Raw genomic sequence first — 19,920 nt, forward strand, 5'->3', positions numbered from 1 at the left:
ACAGTTTAAAAGGTATTTGCTTGAAAACAGAATGAACTCTGGATAGCCTTTACCCAAAGTAATACTGTTCCAAGTCATTAAGTCATACTACAGCAGTGCAGCCACATGTGTGTTTGCAATAATAAAGCCATCATAAAAATCATTTCTCCATTTCACGTCAGATTGCAGTTACAGAAAATTGCATTTATTTTATTTGCTGTCAAGAAACAAAATAAGGCACCCTTGTATCCTTATCTAAGGGAAGAAAGGAAGAAGATAGAATTTCTTTGGCGTGTCATTTACAACAATAGTGCTCCTATGAATATTTAACCTATTTCCAAGTTTTCTAACTTTGACAGCTTTAGACTGAGGTCAGCCTTTGTTTTCATACTGGCATTACTTGTCTTTGACTTTTATATGACAGTTGGTCAGGTTGCTTAACTTTTGTGCTCTCCTGCATCTTGCTAATAAAATGGAAAAGTAATGCTTCAGTGTTCTACATGAGTCTCATGATGAAAAAATTGTTGGGTGTTTTTGTGGACTGCTATTCTGAAAGAGGCAGTTACAGCAGGAAAGTATAACTAATAAATTTAGAAACAGATCCCTACTCCTCTATAATAAAAGTGTAAATAAAATGAAACAAAATTGAGTAAGCACTTTAAAGCATGAGGCTCTTTAAAAAATCTTGCATGTATTAGACATGGTTAGTTTCTGCCTTCATGGAGTTGCACCCAGATATTCCCTTCCTGGCCTTGATGTACCAGGTGATAAAAGGCTTTAAAATTATTGCAAGTAGTTGGCCTTGAGCTTGATTGGCTGGAAAATCCAGACTTATTAAATGACTCTTTTTTGTTAGAGCAGTCCACTGAGCTTGTGTTAAATTACTGTTAGAATAAGGATGTTTATTTAAGACTGAAATGGCCATCTGGAGAGCCTCTTTTCAGTCATTTTATAACTTTCTCAACCATTTTCTTTGCAAATAAACTGTAGTGACTAGTGCTTGGTTTCTTCTGAGAAGTTAGGAAAAAAATCCAGCTATTCACACTTTAATGAGCAAGCGAATTTCTTAGAGGGGAAAAAAAAAAAGCTGGAGTTGTTTTCTTACATAATTCAAACTAATAAATATATGTAAACACCAGGTTTTTAAAACTAAGTTTAATTAAATGTCTAGTTTCTGCCCAGTGCAAATAAACTTTTCAGGGGGAAATGAAAAGTTGAAAGCAATTAAAATGAGGTGCTGCATGTATACAGTACTTAATCATTCTTACTGTGAGAACCTTGTTTTTACAAGTTGGCGGTATTACAGATACGTTGCCAATTTCTGTTTTTACTCAAAAGTTCAAGGCCAGGGGAGACTGTTAGATCATGTAGTACGACCTCTCCTAAATCACAAGCCACTGAACTGTATCTATTTATGTTACTGAGTCCAGTAATTTGTCTTTGACTAAAGAATGATTTTTCTGGCTAATCTATGCTTGAAGAAAGGCATGTGTGCATCATTTAAAGACATGAGAAATTCTGCCCTTAATTACTTTTTCCCGTGGTTAGAAGTAACCTTATGGTTCAAAAGTAAATGGGACACTTTAAATTCACTACCTGATCTGTAGTGAGCGTTTGGATTCAGTTTACAGCTACTTCAGTTTCCAGTTGACTTCCCTAAAAAAATTAAAATGGTCTTTTAATGCCCAATCTATATTAATATTTACAGAGATACAGGGTTAGAACTGAACGCTGTGTTGTCTTAGATGGAAGTCATCTGCTCCACCTTACTTCTGTCTTGTTGAGATATCTGAGGACTACGTTTATCCACTTCACCACAACATTGTATTCTGTTTTCTCATTGCTTTGTTTATCCAACGTGACCTTAAAGCCTTTTTCAGACACTTCTTTCTGATCTGCATTTTCTGATTGAAGAGTTATGACTTGCTGTTGTTCTTGTTTGTACACTTATAACCCACAATCTGTGTGCACTAAATCCACTCAAAAGAGCGGCCTTTGGCTTACTTCTGTGTCTGTATTCTTAAAAGTCACATTATCAATCTTTATTATCCCTAAATGTTGACTTTTATTATTCAATTAATTAGTAATCTATTAAATACGAACAAAGCTAAAAAGAGTGTTTATTGATATGTTAACTGGTCCTTTTTTACATGAATGGTGATGATTAGTAACAACAGAGGTCTAAGATATTTTATATATTTATATATATATATATATAAAATACAGATTTAGCTACTCAAAAATTATAATTTTAACTCATTTACTAATGCCAATACTAAGATACCTGACATAGCACCATTAGATTCTGTCCTTCCAGTCTTGCACCCTCATTCCCTCCATATTCCACAGCAAAAATTTGTAGCTGTTTCTGTTGAAGGGTTATTTTAGTAGTGTGTGGTGGGTGTTACTGTGTTCGGACATGCATTGATCTGTGCTATTTATCTGGCTCTTGTTTCAGGTACAAAGGTAAAGTCAGCAAGAACACAGACTTGTTCTCATGCACAGAAGGTAGTAACCAGTCCCAAAAGCCAGCATCCTTTATATGCACTTACTCAAGAAAATCAATATCTTTTTAGTCCAAATAAAGATGTACCAGCTGGCTGCGGTCCACTTGAAGGTCACCTAATTCCTATGGCTATTCCACTGGGTAAGAGCAAATAACCTGTAAAAGGGATGTGTGTAGGTTAATATGTTCTGTTTTGTGGAAATGCAACTTCCATCTTCTCAAGTCAGTGATTTGCCCTGGTCCGTGAGATTTACATCTGCCTTTCTTGTGGGAAATGTTTGTGGGAGAACATTTGAAATGTGCTGGTTCTTTTAATTCTTCATGCTGGATATCTGGCTACACTCTGGCTGAGGTGTATATTATTTGTATAGCTGTACATACCTTCTGTGGTATGCTTTCCATTTCTAGGGCTCATGTTCTGGCTTCAAGTTTGGTATGTGTAAGTAAGAACTAACCATTAGGGCTTGAATTCAACATCAACAATGACTTCAGCCCAACAATTTCAGCAGGATTCTGCCAAACACACTAATTCATTTTCATGGCTTCTGTATTTTTGGACTTCCAGTAGAACCTCTATACAGGCCTTGTTTCAGGAAAGGTTACTATTAGGTTAGCATTTAAATATGATAGTTATTAAATAAAAAAGTAAGGGAGTCTCAGGTCAAAATTTGATGGATACTAACCTAAGTGTAATAGTATTTTGAATATAGTTAAGAAAATATGAGGGGAGGAGGAGCATGGTATGTAATTTTTGACTGACAAAAACGGTGTGGTTATTCTTATTTTCAGCAATAGGTGTCACCCTAGTCAAGTAAACTGAATAGTTGCAAAAAATGGCTGTGGCAAGTTTATGGTTTTCACTCAGGCTTAAATTTACTTGTTGAAGCATAGTGCTTTAGTCAGTGGTAATGGGTAAAATACAGACTTGTTCTGTAATTGTGCATGAGATCTTAGTCTGTTTCATGTAAAACACTGATACAATTTAATTTTACTTAGTTTATTAATTTACAGATTTGTTTTAAAGATTTTTATTTATATACATAAACATTTTTTAAAACTTTTCTTAGGTCAAACCCAAATTAGTGACATCTCCCTGCAGCCTGCTGGAGTAGTTATAGGTAAACCCCATCCTGTTACAATTACAACATCTCTTCCTCAAGCACCACCAAAGCCTCCGGTTGAGATAAAAAAACCAAACATAGCTGTGATAGAGATGAGATCAGAGAAAAAGGATCCACCTCAGTTGTCTGTGCAGGTATGTATCAAGAGTGATGGTTATTTGTTTATTTTAACAAATAAATGCTAAATAAAGACAGTGGTGGTGGTCGAAGTGGTGGATGAGACTTACTTCGACCTCAGTGGCTGATTTTTCTGTAAGCAATAGAAATGTGTAGAATGGAGGGACCAACAAGTTGTCACATCTTAACAATGATTTAACCAAAATAGCATAACTGTTTCTTTTGTAAGTCAACTATGTGTTTGTAAAATAGTTCTATGTCATGTAATATTTCACTTTTTTTTTAATGAGACTTTCAAGCCAGAACAAACTTTGAATGAAAAAGTATTAAAATAAATGACAATTTTCTTGGAAGGGTGGTTTGACCTGTAAGACTTCTTTCTCAAGCATGATATTGAACCCAATAATTTCACTCCTGATTAATCAACCGTTGAAGTCTTTACCTAGTCTTTTCTTATTTTCACATGAGTCTGTTGTCAAGGAAGTTAATATTTCTTACATGTTGAGTATCTTGGATTCAATTTATAGAGAATATGTACATGCCTACCTGCACTTTCAGATACAAATGATTCATAGAACAAAAGCTAAACACAGGCAGAGTATGGCTTTTGTCCTCTCACTGTGTTACTGGATTCCACTCTCATACCTTTTTCCTGTTAATTGACCCAGTTCTTAAATGGGTACAGTGATTTTTTTTATTTTTTTTTCCCCCGAAGAATTAAACAAGTATTTAAATTTTTGTTCTTCAAAAAAAGTTTTGATGCTGTAATAGACATGCCTTTATTACAAGATATATTGTAATAGATTTATCCCTTTATTTTACCATACCAGATATATGACAATATGAAGCCAACAACCATCCTTACACAGTGGCTTGTAGACCAACTAAAATAAATTGCACGTCAAACACATGTGCTATGTGAATATTTATATTTGCCTGTTATCACGTGCAAGACGTAGTATCAGGGAATTAGAGGACAGGAGAAATCAGGTAGCATGACAAAAAAGGATAATATTTCTGGGGCTAGGTTGTTGGTTTTGGTTTTTGTGACTTAATAGCAAGAGGAAGATAATACAAAAAAGTGGAAGAATATAAAAAGCTCAACAATAGTAGCTGAGCTAATACATAGTTTTTCAGACTGGTTATTTGTTCTGTCCTAGGTGTTACCAAATGTAGATATTGACAGTATTTCAAGTGGCAGTGGCAGTGTAGACCATGTGCCTTCAGGCTCCGAACCTGCGCTTCCTCCTGTTGATGCTGTAATCCAGGTATTGATTGGTCTAAATGTGTGCGTGAGTTGAATTTTGTTAAAACAGAAAAATCAGTCAATTATGTTAAATTTCTGCAACATTATCTCATATTTCGTTTTAGGTAGAGAAATTAGGAAATTCCAGTTCCTGGAAACATGGAGCAGTTATTTTTGAAGCATTTAATGGGAGGGATTTGTTTAAGGAAATGAAAAATTGTAGCAAGATGCTCTTCCAAGATTAAATCGCTATTGTGAAAACCTGTGCCTTGTTAAGAGCTGTAATTGCTTATTGGCCAATATAATGTCTTAATGTCTTATCCTGGTTTCAGTGTTTTCGCATGAAGACTGAGGATGTTCTTCATTCCTCTGTCTGTTCCTTGGCCATATTTGAGTGGTTAGTGACATGCAGGCGTAGCCTGTCATTGGTATTCTAATGCGTGTGGATAGGTGACACAACATGGTTAGGCTGTGGAGCTGACTGGTTCCCTCCATTCTCTTTCCACATACCTTTTCAAAAGTGTTTTTAATATAATCTAAGCAGTAACGAAGGCTTTTGTTCAACTAAAATGTTTACTGCTGTGTGTTGCAAGATAAGGTAGTAAACTAGGGCACATATTTGCAGGTGGCACGTTTCCAGTGGACTTCTGTCTTGTCCATTGCACAGACTGGACAGTGTGAATTGAATAAGGCACGGAGATGCACTGATTGTTTCTGTTTAGTTATTGTACCTTCTGTTTTCTCTGCGTCTCAGATGCCATTTTGGCTTAAGGAGCTAGGTCCTCTGGAGTCCTATGGTCATGATATTCACAGCATAACACAGAGACCAGTGGCGAAAATAACAATGATTATTTTAAAATTTAATTATTAATTAACACTGTAAAAATTGTACACAAGCAAATTTCTTAAGACACTTTGAGATTTTTGCATGCTATGTTTTGCAGTAGTTTGTGTTACTGATGTTTTTTAATAAGTTAGAGGTATTGCCCTAGAGCTCTTGTTGGTGAGATACTCCATTAGATTCAGTATCAGTAAGGTTTAGTTGTCAGCGTACAACAAGGAGCTATAATAAGCTCTCTTTATGCTATGCAAAGAAATTTCTCTTAACTTTTAAGATAGATAAAGCACTTTTCCTGGATTCAGGCTGTTGACAAGACTGACAATTTAACTGCATTCTCGGCATGAAGTTTTTCCTGCTAATGCATTTTTTTCTTTTCCACCAACATGAGATATCTAACAATTTCCATCTGTCTTTATAAGACTCCAGAAGATTTACATAGTGAGGAAGAAGACACAAAGTTTCCAGGAACAAATTTAATTGATGTTACCGATGTTATGCAGGTAATTATATTGCAAAGATGTCCTTTCCTTTTAAATGTTTTTCTATTTGCTTTATATTATTCTATCATGATGGAAAACGCAATGTAGAAAATTAGTGTGCTTTATGAGCAACTTTAAAAATACTCATTGTGAGCAATACTGAACTGTTCACAGTGCCATAAACAATATCACAAATTCCTGTATGTTAGTGAAGGACCTTTGAAGAATTACAGTAAAAAATTAAAATTAGCTTTTATTTATATGTGTTAGAATCCACTAGAAATAGAAGTAGTCCTCTAAAATCAGTGGTGATTATAGCACTTAAATTTCACAGTTTCAAGCTCTAAATGTAATGCATATATAAGAGGCTCTTACAGATTTTAAGTGAGATGATGGAAACTTTAAAATATGAAAGTATTTTCTGAGGTTCCCATTTTAGAAAATTTTAGTATAGAACAACTTGTATGTGTTTCGGAGGTCCCAAAACATGTTAGTATAATATCTCATTTTAGTCAGAAATTATTTTCATGTGTTTTTTTTTTTAAAGTGATACACGTATGTAACATGTACTACTTACCTCATTGGGCCCATTAAGAGGTGACAAGATTTTGTTTTGCTCGACGTCCTGTCTTGTTAGGATGTCTGTGTATATTTAACAGCATTGATGTTTCTTGAATATGATGGCATGGATTTATTGGAGATATTCTTTTACAGTTTAGTCTTTTTAGGTAACAAGTACTCTGCTTGTCAGTCAGAGTGGGGGCTGACAAACACTGGAGTTTGGTGAACCAGGCTGTATTTCACTTCTCTGGATTAAGAGCACAAGCAGAAACTCAATGGTAGCTGAGAAAGGCTGCCTCCAAAGGCAGCAAGATGCTCCTACCCAGCTATTGTGTAGTATCTTGTCTCTGTGGAAGATGGCAGCTTTTGTCTCCTGCTGCGTTTAAGTCTAAGTCAAGTCATCAGGAGCTTGAAAATGTGGTCCTTTGCTAGTATCCTCCTGATATGTTTTTTCCTCAAACTTCTTTCTGGTGAATAGACTTGCTCTGTTCTAGTCAAAATCTACCCCAGTTGTTTTTGTTGTTTAAACCTGTTCTATGTGCTCCTGATCCCAGGATTAGAGCATACATTAAATGTTAACTCTGTAGCCTACAGGCGAATACAGTAGATTTTATTTTTAATATTTATCATTTAAACTTATCAGTTAGTTAAAACATTTTTAAAGATGTAGTTTTTCTTTCAAAAGTGGGGAAATGATTTATTTTTTTATTCCAAAATTATCTTTTAATATTGGAAGGGAGGAATTAAATCTATTTGGACAAGTTTCGTTTCTCTTATTGGCACAGCAAAAACTGTTTAAGAAATCACAGTCACAGAATGGCTGAGGTTGGAAGGACCTCTGAAGATCACCTCATCCAACCCCCCTGCCGAGCAGGATCACCTAGAGCGCGTTGTGCAGGATGGCATCCAGACAGGTTTTGAATATCTCCAGAGAAGGAGACTCCACAACCTCTCTGGGCAACCTATTCCTGTGCTCTTTCAACCTCACAGTAAAGAAGTACCCCCTCATATTGAGCTGGGAGCTCCTATGCTTCACTTTGTGCCCGTTGCCTCTTGTCCTCTTGCTGGGCGCAAGTCCCACACAATTTTTTAATGTGAATAACAGTTATTTGTCCTTTATTTTTTCGTTTTTCTCCTGGATTGCTTTTATCTTTTATTTTTGGCAATGGGATATATTTTACCCACAATACCAAAAAATGTTCCAAGTGAAACATATGTTTGGCCTATGCCCATACAGACAATGTTCTTTAAAATGTGCGAGACAAACACAATGTGGAAGCATAAAATCAACCTCTGGAGTGGCAGAAGTACTTAAGACATCAGAAGAAAGCCTCTTTTATAACAATAATTTCGATTCAGATGCATGAAAGAATGTGCACAAAGTGCTATATGGGAAAATAACTTACCGTTGTGTCCCCCCCCCTTCTTTATGGAAATTTAATTATGTTAGAACTGAAGAGAGTATATATTTGGATGAATTTTTATTTATTTATTTTTACACTGATGGATGCCACAAAAAAGCTTCAGGACCTTGGCACAGGCACTTCCCTTTCCTAAGCTTTGCTTTACCTTTCCAACCAGAAGGTACACACATCCAAAGAGCTGCTTAGGAGCTGAAATGCCGGTTGTTAGGGGATGCCAAGCGGGGCAGCCTGAGAAAAGGAAGGCTGCTGCAGTGCCTGTTCCAGGTCCAGCCAGTAAAGTAGGTCCAGCCAGCCAGTAGGCACATGCGCAAACACAGGTATCCAATACACAAGTGCACGTATACAAGCACACACGGGTGGCTGCACAGATCACCACTCAGACAGCACCACCGGGCTGATCCCATTCCCTTCTCCAGCAGCTCAGGCTGGACTGACTCTAACTCTTCTAACTTGTGCACACACGTGTATCCTGCCCAGACGTAGAGCTGTCCCATACCTGGTTCCCAAACCATTTGTCCTGCTTGATGGCTGCTTTGGGTTGATACTTGCTGGTGCTCGCTGCTGGCACCAGAAGCACTCAGGCCCCAGGACCTGTGGGCTGACTCCAGTTGCTGGTACTTTGACCTCCTTACATTCACGCATAATGGAAAGCCCCTTTATGGTTCCTTCTGGTAAACAACGTGCAAGGGGTTTTGTAGTGTCCCAAAATATTCTTCCTTACATCCTTTAGTAATTCTCCCTCTCCCTACTATCCCAGAACATCCCCATGGAGCCTTAAAGGATCGCTGGAGGGTCAATCCATGGGCTGGGTTTCACGCCTGGACTTTGGGGCTGATCACTCCCGTGAAATAGCCCTGGTAAGGGTGCTTGGTTCTTGTTGGCAGATGCACTGTGTCCCAACTTGTAAAATGCAAGTTCCGCCACAGGCAGCGATGATGGATGTGTGTTGTTCCCCCATTGCAACTTTGCCAACTGCGTCTGAAGACCCAGAATTACATTTTCCAAAGCAGTTGAGTTGGGTCCTCTTATTCCATAGTAAGACAACTCACCTGTGGAATAAATCAAAAAGGGTCGTTACAGCTTTGCTTTACACACTTCTTTATTTTTAATCCATGGTTGTACCTACGTGAGTTCTTCAGACTGTCTGCACAGAAGAGATTTCATAATGCCAACCTTTGCATGGACACTGTCTCGTTCCAGAGTGTGATACTTGTTCAGTTAACGTGAGCCCCACGTGGACTTACACATTTATTGATTCTAGCCTCCTGAGCATGAGCAGCCACAACTGGCAATAACTTTAACGAGTTTACAAGGCAAAGGCCTTGTAAAGGCATCAGCCAGACATCTTGCTCTTTCTAAACGTGCACTAGTTGCAAGGTGAGGACGCATTACTCAGTATTTTTGCTTGAATGCTGCCCCAAAACGTGTAACCTGCAGAGATTATAGAATCATGGAATGGCTCAGGTTGGAAGAGACCTTAAAGATCATCCAGTTCCAACCCCCCTGCCATGGGCGGGGACGCCACCCACCAGATCAGGTTGCCCGCGGCCTCATCCAACCTAGTCTTGAACACCTCCGGGGATGGATCAGAGTAAACATATTCACCTTAACCCTGGTTTTCAAGAAATGCTCTGTGGGACAGTGCGATTGTGATTTTTTACACATACAACTCTTCAGGTAGAAGGTCACAGATGGCACCTGCAGTGCAATCTGACCTTGCTGGGAGACGTGCTTTAGAAATCCGTGACTAAGTTTTGGATAGCTTTTATAAGGGACTACACGTATACATGCTTGGTAACAGAACAAAATTAATCCATACTACCTAATCATCTCAAACATTTTTTTTAATTATCTGAATGTAATTTGGGAAATATAATTTAAGCTTGATACTTTGTAAGAATGTATAATGATTAATATTCCAATCGTATCTGAAAGACTTTCTAATTTATGCCATATTTTGATTGGGAATTGTGATAGATATTTTCAACAGTCTCCAGGGAGTTAAAATGCAGACTTGAGTGCAGATTATTCAGGATTGGCCTACAAGGTGATATATGTGCATGTTCAATCTCTATAATTAAATGCTGATTTCTTTCATTTTTTAAGAATTTCAGCAGAGATAATATATCACCCCCAAATAAATATAACCTTCTTTTGGATTTGTACGCCATTAAATATAACATATTTTGTGCTCATAATTTAGAAATGCAGGAGAACTGCGAAAGTTTGTCAGAAGTTACTAATTATATGCAAGATTTATTGTATGTACTTGGTTTATTTAATCCAGATGTTTGCATCTTGCATACTTTCAGAAAAGATTATATTAAATAGGCAACATCAAAGAAAATTTATGGAGTAGTGCAGTCAGAAGAAAATGCATAATGAAACACTGGGCAAAGACATCTTTATGTTTGCTGTCAGAATGAGTTATGGTTATGAATACATACATGCTAACAGAATGAACTGCTTATCTGCTTGCAAGTCATCCAGTGCCATTCTGAGTTTAACTTTACTGTCTTCTTTCTGAATGAATGCATAGAATGACTGTGAGATCTTTGTTTGCGATTCCCCAAATATACATATTCTGTTTTGCCTGCTTTGTAAGTTACAGCTTTTATTTGGAAAAAAGATTACTCTCTAAACTCATTAAAGATCCAAAAGTTCTCCAGTAGCTATTTGTTGTAATACTCGTCATGGAAATCTGTCTGACCTTTCAGTTTTAAAGTATGTTAAGGTAGGAGAGAAGCATTTTAATGCTGGATTGGGGAACGAGAGAGGAAACTGTTAGTCGTTTTTTTTCTCTTCTCTCCTTTCTTTTCATGTTAAGTAATTTATTTATTTTTTTTATTGGTTAAAAGTAAATTTATTTTATATAACGGAAAAGAAACCCTTTTTTTTCCTTTGTGTGTTAGAGATCATTCTTAATAAATGTAGATTTACAGTGAGCTTTTTTTATGCACCATAATATGCTTTTCACTCATAATTTGGGGCTCAGCTCTTCATCTCCTTTCAGCATGCCCAATCTTTGTAGAGAATTATTTTAGTTTTTGAGATGTTTGCTTCTAATTTTATGAGAGACGGATACAGGTTCTCTTATATCAGGGGACACTTAGTACAATACGATGGGTTGGTGACTGTTTTTGGGGACTTCATGCTGTCTGTGCACACAGGAGGAAAAAGGAGGGTGATATCTTTGGAAACACATTTTAATGAGCACAGAGTAGTACATCAAGGTTAAATTCAAAATGTCTCTTGTGAATTTGTTGCCCAGAAATGTCTTCTAACTTTTTAGCAATCTAAGTTAGCTTAACTATAAACGTATATGGAAACATACGTATAAATTATTAATGTCTGGCTTCAGTGATGGCAACTTTATTACAGCTTTGAATGACTGCACGCTTGTTCTGCACACTTCTGGCAATGTATCTTTCAGCCAGGCCAGAAAGTTTAATTTTTAAAAACAAACCAAAACAACAACAAAACCCAGCAACAAAACCCACTAATCCAGCAAGTGACTGTAAAAAGTTTCCTAAGCTTGCTTTATTTTTTAAGGAGGTGTATTTCTCAAATACATATTAAAAAAAAAAACACAGTTACGTCACAAGTTAGTTAATCCAGTATTAGTATTACCGTTGGCTCCCTGCCCTGTGTGAGAAATAAAATCCCAATCCTGTTATTTTACCCAGCAGTTCTTATGCCCTTATACCTCTGCAGATTTATGATTTGCTAGGTTTAGAATCGTGTCAATTAACTTCAACATAATAAAAAGGGAGAATGTAGTTTGTGTTCTGCGATATGCACATAACTGTTTCTTGAGGAAAAAAGTCTGATGGTTACCTCAGTGACACTGTCTTCCAAAAATACATTATAATTTAATTTACTAACTATTTTTTAGGATCAGGAAGAGGAGAGGGATGAAATTCCAGAATTCACTGAGCCTCTTCTAGAGCTTAATGGACATTTTAAAGTTGCCTCACCAACATACAGCGGTCCTGTGTTTCCTCCAGTGGCATCTGCTCCTCAACAATCTTCTGATGTTTTGGATAAACTGATTGAAAGGAGAGAAACTATAGAAAACAGGTTGATAAATTGGTGAGTTGCAGTGTAACAAAATATCAGAATATATATGAAAGAAGGAAGAAATCTGTAAGAATACTTTCCCTTTATTCCTCACCCTCTCTTCCCTTCTCTTTCCTTTGAACTTCCTTATATTTTGTGACAAGAATACTCTTTTGTATACTTTGAAGTGTCTTGATGGTTACTGATAGTTATACACATTTTATTTTTGTAGGGTGGAACAAGAAATAATGGCAAAAATTATCAGTGAGATGTACCCAGTTCAGAAAGAAACAGTGCCCGGTGTTAGCACATCAGAGGGGGAGGACAGCGAGAGTGTAACCTCTGATATTGGTAAGTAGGAGTTAATGTTCTCAGAGGATGGATTTTCTCAAGCATAGGCTAATTTTAACAAGTTCTCTAGATAGCTGTGCCCAAGAGCAGATTATGCTATACCAGTGAAACTCTTAATATACAAAAGAGCATACTTTAATTTGAGACTGAACAAGTGTTATTAGACCACCAAAATTTAAAAAAAAAAAAACACAATACACAAAATGCACAAATCATTGTGCAAAAATTGGCCATCTAAATTAGATTTCGCATGTGCATAGCATTTTGCTGAGCCTGTAATGTTTGTTTGCTTTTCTTTTTTTTAATAGATACGTCAAAAATTATTTCCCGTATAAAAATGTGATAATGAGAGAGAAATGCATTTTTCCTATGATGTCACTGCTATTTACTGGCTTCTTTTGTGACCCTGAATTGCTTTTCTTTTGTGACCCTGAATTGCTTCTCTACTGTTTCTTTTGTCTACAAAGTACAAAAATCACTTTCTTCAAAGGAATGTTTAAAAGTTCATAGGGGATAAAATACATGGCTGCGGTATAGTACACATTTAAAAACTGAGGCCTGTGTGTGTGCTTTGTGTTTCTTCATTTTCAGTTCAGGTTGCAGGTGGTGGAGGCTTTCAGCTCTTTGTCAATGCTGGTGTACCAGTGGACTCAGAAATGATTAGCCATTTTGTAAACGAAGCTCTCAGCGAGACAATTGAGACCATGCTGGGTAACAGGCAGGCTCAGAAAGCAGTTGCTGCTACAAGCATTGTTCCAAGTACAGCAATTACGACGGTAAGAGTGTTTTACTTAAATTTTCCTACTGAAGTTCATAGAATCATAAGGGTTGGAAAAGAACTCCGAGATCATCTGGTCCAACCATCACCCTACTACCAATGTCACCCACTAAATCATCTCCTAAGGGATAGTTTCTTGGTAGGATAGTGGTACTGATATGTACAAGAAAAAGACTGAAGCTGAACATGTGTGATTTGCATTTTCTGATTATTCCTTATTATACCCCAACAAGCAACAAGACAAAACCTTTCTCACTTTGTTGAATATAACATAGGTATGGTACTTTCTTGCAAAGTTGCAAAAGTAAAAAATAAACTGATCTGATTGATATTTTTGGTCTTACAGGCTGGCAGCCTACAGTGAATATATGTAAAAACAAGTATTAATTCTTTCTAATTTTTAAGTTCAGTAGTTTTTAGTAAGCACTTAAATGATTAGTAGAGCTTCCTGTAATAAAGAATAATTTTTTGTGTTCCCTTTGATAACCAAATGACAGCTGTCTCTTATTTTGATAACGGCATGGCTGTGCTACAGTCCAGTGTTGTATAAGGTCTGCATTCAAAGGGCTCTTCCTCACTCCATTATGGATTAAAGAGGGCTGTTCTTTGGATCTTTTTCTTCTGATACTTAGAAACCTCTCTCCTCATTACCATTCTGAATTAATTAATGGCCCTTTCAAGTCTTCCTATTTCAGTACCAGCTTAAATTGAAATGCCCTTAACTGAAATGGTTGTTTTCTCTTTACTAAAATATTCATTTACTAACTTCTAGTGATTAGTTTTGTCCTTTTGGGCCTTTGTTTGATTAGGCTAAATGAAACAATCATCCATACAGATTTTGTTTTTCAACTCGCACTGATGGGCAGTGCTTCTGTGTTTTCCAATTTAGTTTGGTCTTGACCATGGGTAACACTTATATGTTAATACACATTTTTAACAATAATAAAGTATGCAAGATGGGGTTTCCTTAGTGCCTTGTGCCATAGTAGCAATGGTCTCCTGCCTTTATTGCAATCTCAGGTAACCTTCTTTTTTATTTTTTTATTTTTTAAGGTTTTTCCAACAGTCTGATGGAAACAGAAACAGTCTAACAGTTATCCTTTGGCTAACTTGTACATTCATAATTTTTCTCTTCCCCTTTTTCTATTTATGCTTAGTTTATAGCAGAAGTTCTTGAATATGTAGTTGTGTGTTCTTGATCTACCCATTTTTTTCTGTGAAGTTTATCTAGAACTTAAGTCTAGCTACCAGGTTCTTCAGTGTTCATGATTTCATGTGTTTGTGTGTGAACTGCTAAATGTGTTAGCATGTTTCATTTCCCATAAGAGTTGTTAATAAAAATCATCAGTCTGAGGATTTATTCTTCAGAAAATAGCTTGGAGGCCTTCCTTAGCCTGATTATCTTGTTTTCTTTATGAAATATCAGAAAACAGAACTGGAGAGATCCATCACGTTCCTCCATAGTAGGCTGAATGAGAACCAGCATCATACTTGCTTGTCAGATTCATCTCTATCACTGATTTTTTTTTTTTTTTTTTTTTTAAGAACTGTTTAAGAACAAGTTTCTGTGCTTTTTTCAGTGCTTCACTGTCTTGGCAGTTGCATTGTTTGTAATCTTACCTTTAACTGATTTCTCTTGTGGTAAATATATTGATTCAATTTTGTCCGTGTAAGGATGTATTTTCTTACTTAACATTGTATCAAATGCTTTCTTAAAATTCTTGTAAGATAATAATTCTTGTAAGATAATTTACTGTTTTGTTTTTTTTTTTGTAAACTTCTTTTGTCCAGGCAAATAATTTAACCTGGTGCAACTTTACGTTTAGATGGAGGAGTTAGATCTGTGAAGCACGTATCCTAAGCAATGACTGTTCCTGTTTAGTGATAACTTCTTTCTCTCTCCTTTCCCCTCCCCAATGCTGTACTGACTCTGGGGATACTTGGAAGATAGGAGTTTTGCATTGAGATAACAACTTCGTTACATTTTTAAATTTTTTTTTTTCCACAGGAGTCTCTTGTGCCTACTCCATTGCCAACACCCCAGGCCACACCACCACAAACCCCACCTTCAGAAAAAGAATTGCCTCCAGTCAAAACTCCAGAGTCTTCTCCATCTATTACAGAAATTGGTGGAGATGTTCATGAACAAGAAAAAATGAAAGAAGCAGGTAGTGAAAATAATAATTGAACTTTAGAAGGAGCAAATATGCTTTAATCTACTGCCTTTAATTTTCTTCTTCAAAGACGTGTTATCTCTCAGGATAAACATTCTTGAGGCTATGATTCAAGTGGGGACTCATGTAATACAGAAATTATGAGCTAATTTGTATAAAAAGCAAACATCTATCTGGTAACAGTTCTATTTTCAAACTTCATGCACATTGCTACACTGTGATTTCCACTCCCCTAGTCCCCCCACCTTTCACATTAGAAAAATAGCTGTCTTTTACTCCTTCCTGTGTTCCTAATGTTATTTGAGCCAAATTTACACTCTCCAAGTAAAGCAGCATAGTTTTTAAAATGCAAAGCAGTCTCCCTTATTAAAGGAAGTAAACAATTGAGATTTTATTATAACTCTTTCAAATGCCACCACTGTACTTAAAAGAAACTAGCCTTAATCTAGTCTCATCTTCATAACTATCAAAAAGATACCACAAACATTACAAGTGCTACTTCCTGCTTTCCTTTCTGATCTGAAATTTGGCTTCACACATGCAGGAACTGATATTCCAGCTGCTGCTAGTCTTGTTGGCACACCTGTGATCACTCCTATCAATACGCCTCCTAGAATAGCCACGCCAAGTTCTCCTGCCTCAGAGTGGGTCTCTGAAGCTGCAAAAATGGGGAAACCAAAGCCTCCAAACCCATGGGATGATGCAGAACTTCCTCTGGAAGAAGAGAAACCCAGTCCTGTAGCTGAAGAACCAATACATCCCAGGGCTGTGTGAGTTTAACAGGCTATGTGGTTTTCTTGTTTATTAAGAAATAAATATATCCTCAAAAAGCCAGTAGACAGTACTCCCCAAAGTATATTTAAGGAGGTATTGAGATAAACCAGCATTCTTTTTCTGAAATACTTAACTTCTATTTTGGGAAAAATGTAAAATTGGGACTTTTCTCAGAATGTAGGTGTCCTTATTCGCTGTCACACTGAATATGAAACTGACAGTGTAACATGTCAGGAATAAATGTAGTGACAATTAAAAACTGTATTATTAGCATTTTATCTTTTCTATTGCCTCAATGGGAACGCACGTGGTAATTTTTATTTATAGCTAGAAATTCATTGATGTTATTTAAGCATGTTGATTCTTGGACTAGACTGTAAAGTGCTGCACTCTTCCATTTGAAAATAATACTTGCAAATTAATTTATTTTCAATATTAATTTTTTACTCTGTAACGTTCGGTGCTTTTTGGTGTGTTCATGGTGTATATTCTTACATTTTAGTGAGATGTCAGTGGCTAATGATGAGGAACCAGAAGCCTTGATTATTCCATCTTGGCAGTCATCACCGAGGCCCTTCGAATCGCTTCCTTGTGAACCACAGGTTCCATCAGCTGCATCTACAGTTAGTTCTGAGCAGTCCACGCAGGAAAGTAGTCTTACCCTCACAGAAACAGAAACTGCAGACAGACCCATCTCAGAAGGGGAGGTCGTGTTCAGCTATGGCCAGATGCTGGCTGCAAGAGGTAACTAATGAAACAAATTTGTGGAATTATTTTTTTTTTGAATTTGGAATTTTTTTTCTTTATACAATTCTCATCCAGTCTACCGGAATTATGTTTCATACATTATCAGATAAAACTACAAACCTGACCTTTAATTTTCACTTCATGTTTTTGGATGAATTTAAGAGATGACATTGCTCTTTTTCAACAAAAAAATGAAATGAACCTGCTTACTAATGAAAAAAAGATTAAATCTGCTGCTGAGTCATAAAATCAACATCAAAAATAATTTGGACTGTCTTGCACAAGTCCCATGTGGTACTAAATTTTTATTGAAAGCAAAGTGTAAGAGTGATTTTCTGGAAGCTGGAAGTCTGTTTTTACACTACACATCTGGTAGCAGCAGTTTCCAAATTTACTAAAGCACTGTGTTGCAATGATTTGAAGAAAGTGGCATTAGCTTTTTTTCATACAAGTAATATGTTTTTTAATATTTCTAACTTAAAATATTTTCCAACCTTAACAGAAGGAGGACCGTCTCTTCCAAACATCACTGAGAGCTTAATGAGTACTTTACAAGATGCCAATGAAATGGTAAGGAAATGTTTGACAAGGGAATGCATTTAATGTGGTAGTCTGCCTTGAGCAGCTTCGTAAATTGGAAGACCTTTAAGCATTTTCACTTATAAACTTACAACTTAAATTTTACACTTTTAAACTGTACGCTTACAAATATCATTAGAATTTCATAGCTCCTAAGAAAAAAAAAAAGCACATTGTACAAACTAATTTATTTAAAAAAAAAAGTTGAATGGCTTATATTCTGCAGGTGAGAGAGAGCTAATATGCATTTTCATTTCTAGTGCTTTTAACTTCAAGACAACTTAAAACAGAGTAGAACATGGTTATGCTCTACTGTTTCAGTTTTGAGCCATCTTTTAATTGCTCGTGTGCTTAATGTATTAAAGTAGGTTAGCTGAGACTGGAGTTAGTTAAGGCTGCTTAAAACATCGGTAGAGGTTTTTTTATCTGATGTCTGGTGGTGTAATGCTTTGTCTTGGAAGGTTCTGAAGTCAAAGTATTCTCCACTTTTTTAACTGTTCTCTGGACTTGAAGACTTAAAAGACCTTGTACTTCACAAAGTATTGCAATCTTAGGTATAAAGCTTTTTAAAGACTTTGCATGTGTCTTGAGTAAAAGAAGAAAGCAGTGTGTCACTTTGCTTACTTTTAGATGCCTGGATTATCATGACACAGGTTCTGAATGTGGAAACTGTAACAACTTCCTTTGTAAAAGAAAAAAGCTTAATTGTGAGCTTAAGTAAGAATGATGCAGATTCCTACGGGGGAAAAAAAAGTTCAGGATCAAGGATTATATGGATTATGTTTCTTTGTTTCAGGATTATGATCCTCCCAGCGAAGGGCAGGTGGTGAGAAGACACCATAAAGGCTATCACAGGGATCCTGTGCTGACCCTTTTAGCCAAATTAAATCAAGCACCTGTTGCTGCACAAGGAGGAATGCACTATTTGGAGGTAGTTTAATGTCTTTTTTTCTTGCAACACAAAAGTGAAACACAAGCATGTGAGGTGTGAAGGAAACTATTTTACTCAAAAGTAGACAAAATCTTAAGTTTATGAAGTTTCAAGCTTAACCTTACTGTTAAGTTCGTACACCTCAATCCCTGCTGGAAGTGACCCCGCTGCCATTGTCTATTTTCATGTAAAACTTCTAAAACCACTGAAGGTTACACATCTGTACAAGTAAGTTAGCTGTACATAGTGTCACACATACCTTGTTTTCTAGGTGTGTATGTGATTATTTCAGTGTATCAGATTTGTCCTTTGGAACACCAGGGAGGTGTTTCATCACTTCAGCAATGTAGCTGGTATGTTTGGCATTACAGGTTCACTGCACTTACCTGCCTAACACGCTCTTACGGCTGTTATGAAGAGTAACTATCAGCAAATGTTTTCATGCACTTTTGCATATGCTCTTGATACTGATCTTGGAACAAAACCTCAAAATATTCATATTTGGTTGGCAGAAAAATCAGACTAACAGAAAAAGTACAACTGCATCACAAAGGGCAAACGTCATTTATTGTAACACATCTAGGTATCTTCTATGTGGAAAATAATAGTTTGGATTGAGTGTCTATTCTAAGTGACATAGCTGGAGGAATGTTTAAAGGAAGTGAACTTTGAATACAGCAACACAGTTCATGAGCACCTTTGTTTAGGACAGATCTTGCTTTTTGTGATTTTTACTGATGCATATGCAGTTTCTTCCTTCTGTCTTGGTCAGTTTAGTCTAAATAATTACTGACTTCACTCGCCTCCTTAACTGTTCATTTGTCTGTCTTTATTTTACTTAATGAGCTCTGGTGGATGAACTTAGAGAATAGCTTTCTGCAGCGTCAACTCTGAGCCTAACTGTAATTGTAATGACATTTTCTCATCAGCACTGCCAATTAAAAATGCATCTCTGATTTGGTTTTTGGCTTTCCCATAGCTACAGACTGCTTGGTCTGTCCATACAAGACACTAATAAATTCCTCCACAGATTCTGGCAAGGTGTGTGCAAGCATACCTTCCTGTATACAAGGGAATCTCTTGTAGATGTTGCTAGTATTGCGTTAGAATGATTCCACGCATGTATGTGTATTTAGCCATCTTTTTTTCCTGCGTAGAAGCAAGTTAACTGTTATTTTTCGTTGCAGCTTTGAAAGTCAGAATCCAGAGAACCATCTGCATTTATGTGCCATTCAAACATATTTTAAAGTTTT

The 19,920-nt window shown here is 36.5% G+C and overlaps 1 protein-coding gene across 8 annotated transcripts in view; it reads left to right on the top strand.

Annotated features, from left to right (window-relative positions):
- Positions 1-19,920, top strand: part of KIAA0586 (KIAA0586 ortholog) — a 67,878-nt gene that overhangs the window by 17,065 nt on the left and 30,893 nt on the right. For all 8 annotated transcript variants that reach the window (XR_005820727.1, XM_040560113.1, XM_040560114.1 and 5 more), the window contains 12 exons: positions 2,438-2,626; positions 3,553-3,740; positions 4,884-4,991; positions 6,230-6,310; positions 12,170-12,366; positions 12,566-12,684; positions 13,276-13,460; positions 15,471-15,630; positions 16,181-16,406; positions 16,913-17,154; positions 17,660-17,727; positions 18,533-18,667. Coding sequence is in view for 7 of the 8 variants with exons in the window: in XM_040560113.1 (XP_040416047.1) it covers positions 2,438-2,626; positions 3,553-3,740; positions 4,884-4,991; positions 6,230-6,310; positions 12,170-12,366; positions 12,566-12,684; positions 13,276-13,460; positions 15,471-15,630; positions 16,181-16,406; positions 16,913-17,154; positions 17,660-17,727; positions 18,533-18,667 (1,898 nt within the window). In the remaining variant the exon portion in view is untranslated. The remainder of the gene's footprint in view (positions 1-2,437; positions 2,627-3,552; positions 3,741-4,883; positions 4,992-6,229; positions 6,311-12,169; positions 12,367-12,565; positions 12,685-13,275; positions 13,461-15,470; positions 15,631-16,180; positions 16,407-16,912; positions 17,155-17,659; positions 17,728-18,532; positions 18,668-19,920) is intronic.

This window comes from Cygnus olor, chromosome 5, assembly GCF_009769625.2.
Source record: "Cygnus olor isolate bCygOlo1 chromosome 5, bCygOlo1.pri.v2, whole genome shotgun sequence".
Lineage (NCBI taxonomy): Eukaryota > Metazoa > Chordata > Aves > Anseriformes > Anatidae > Cygnus > Cygnus olor.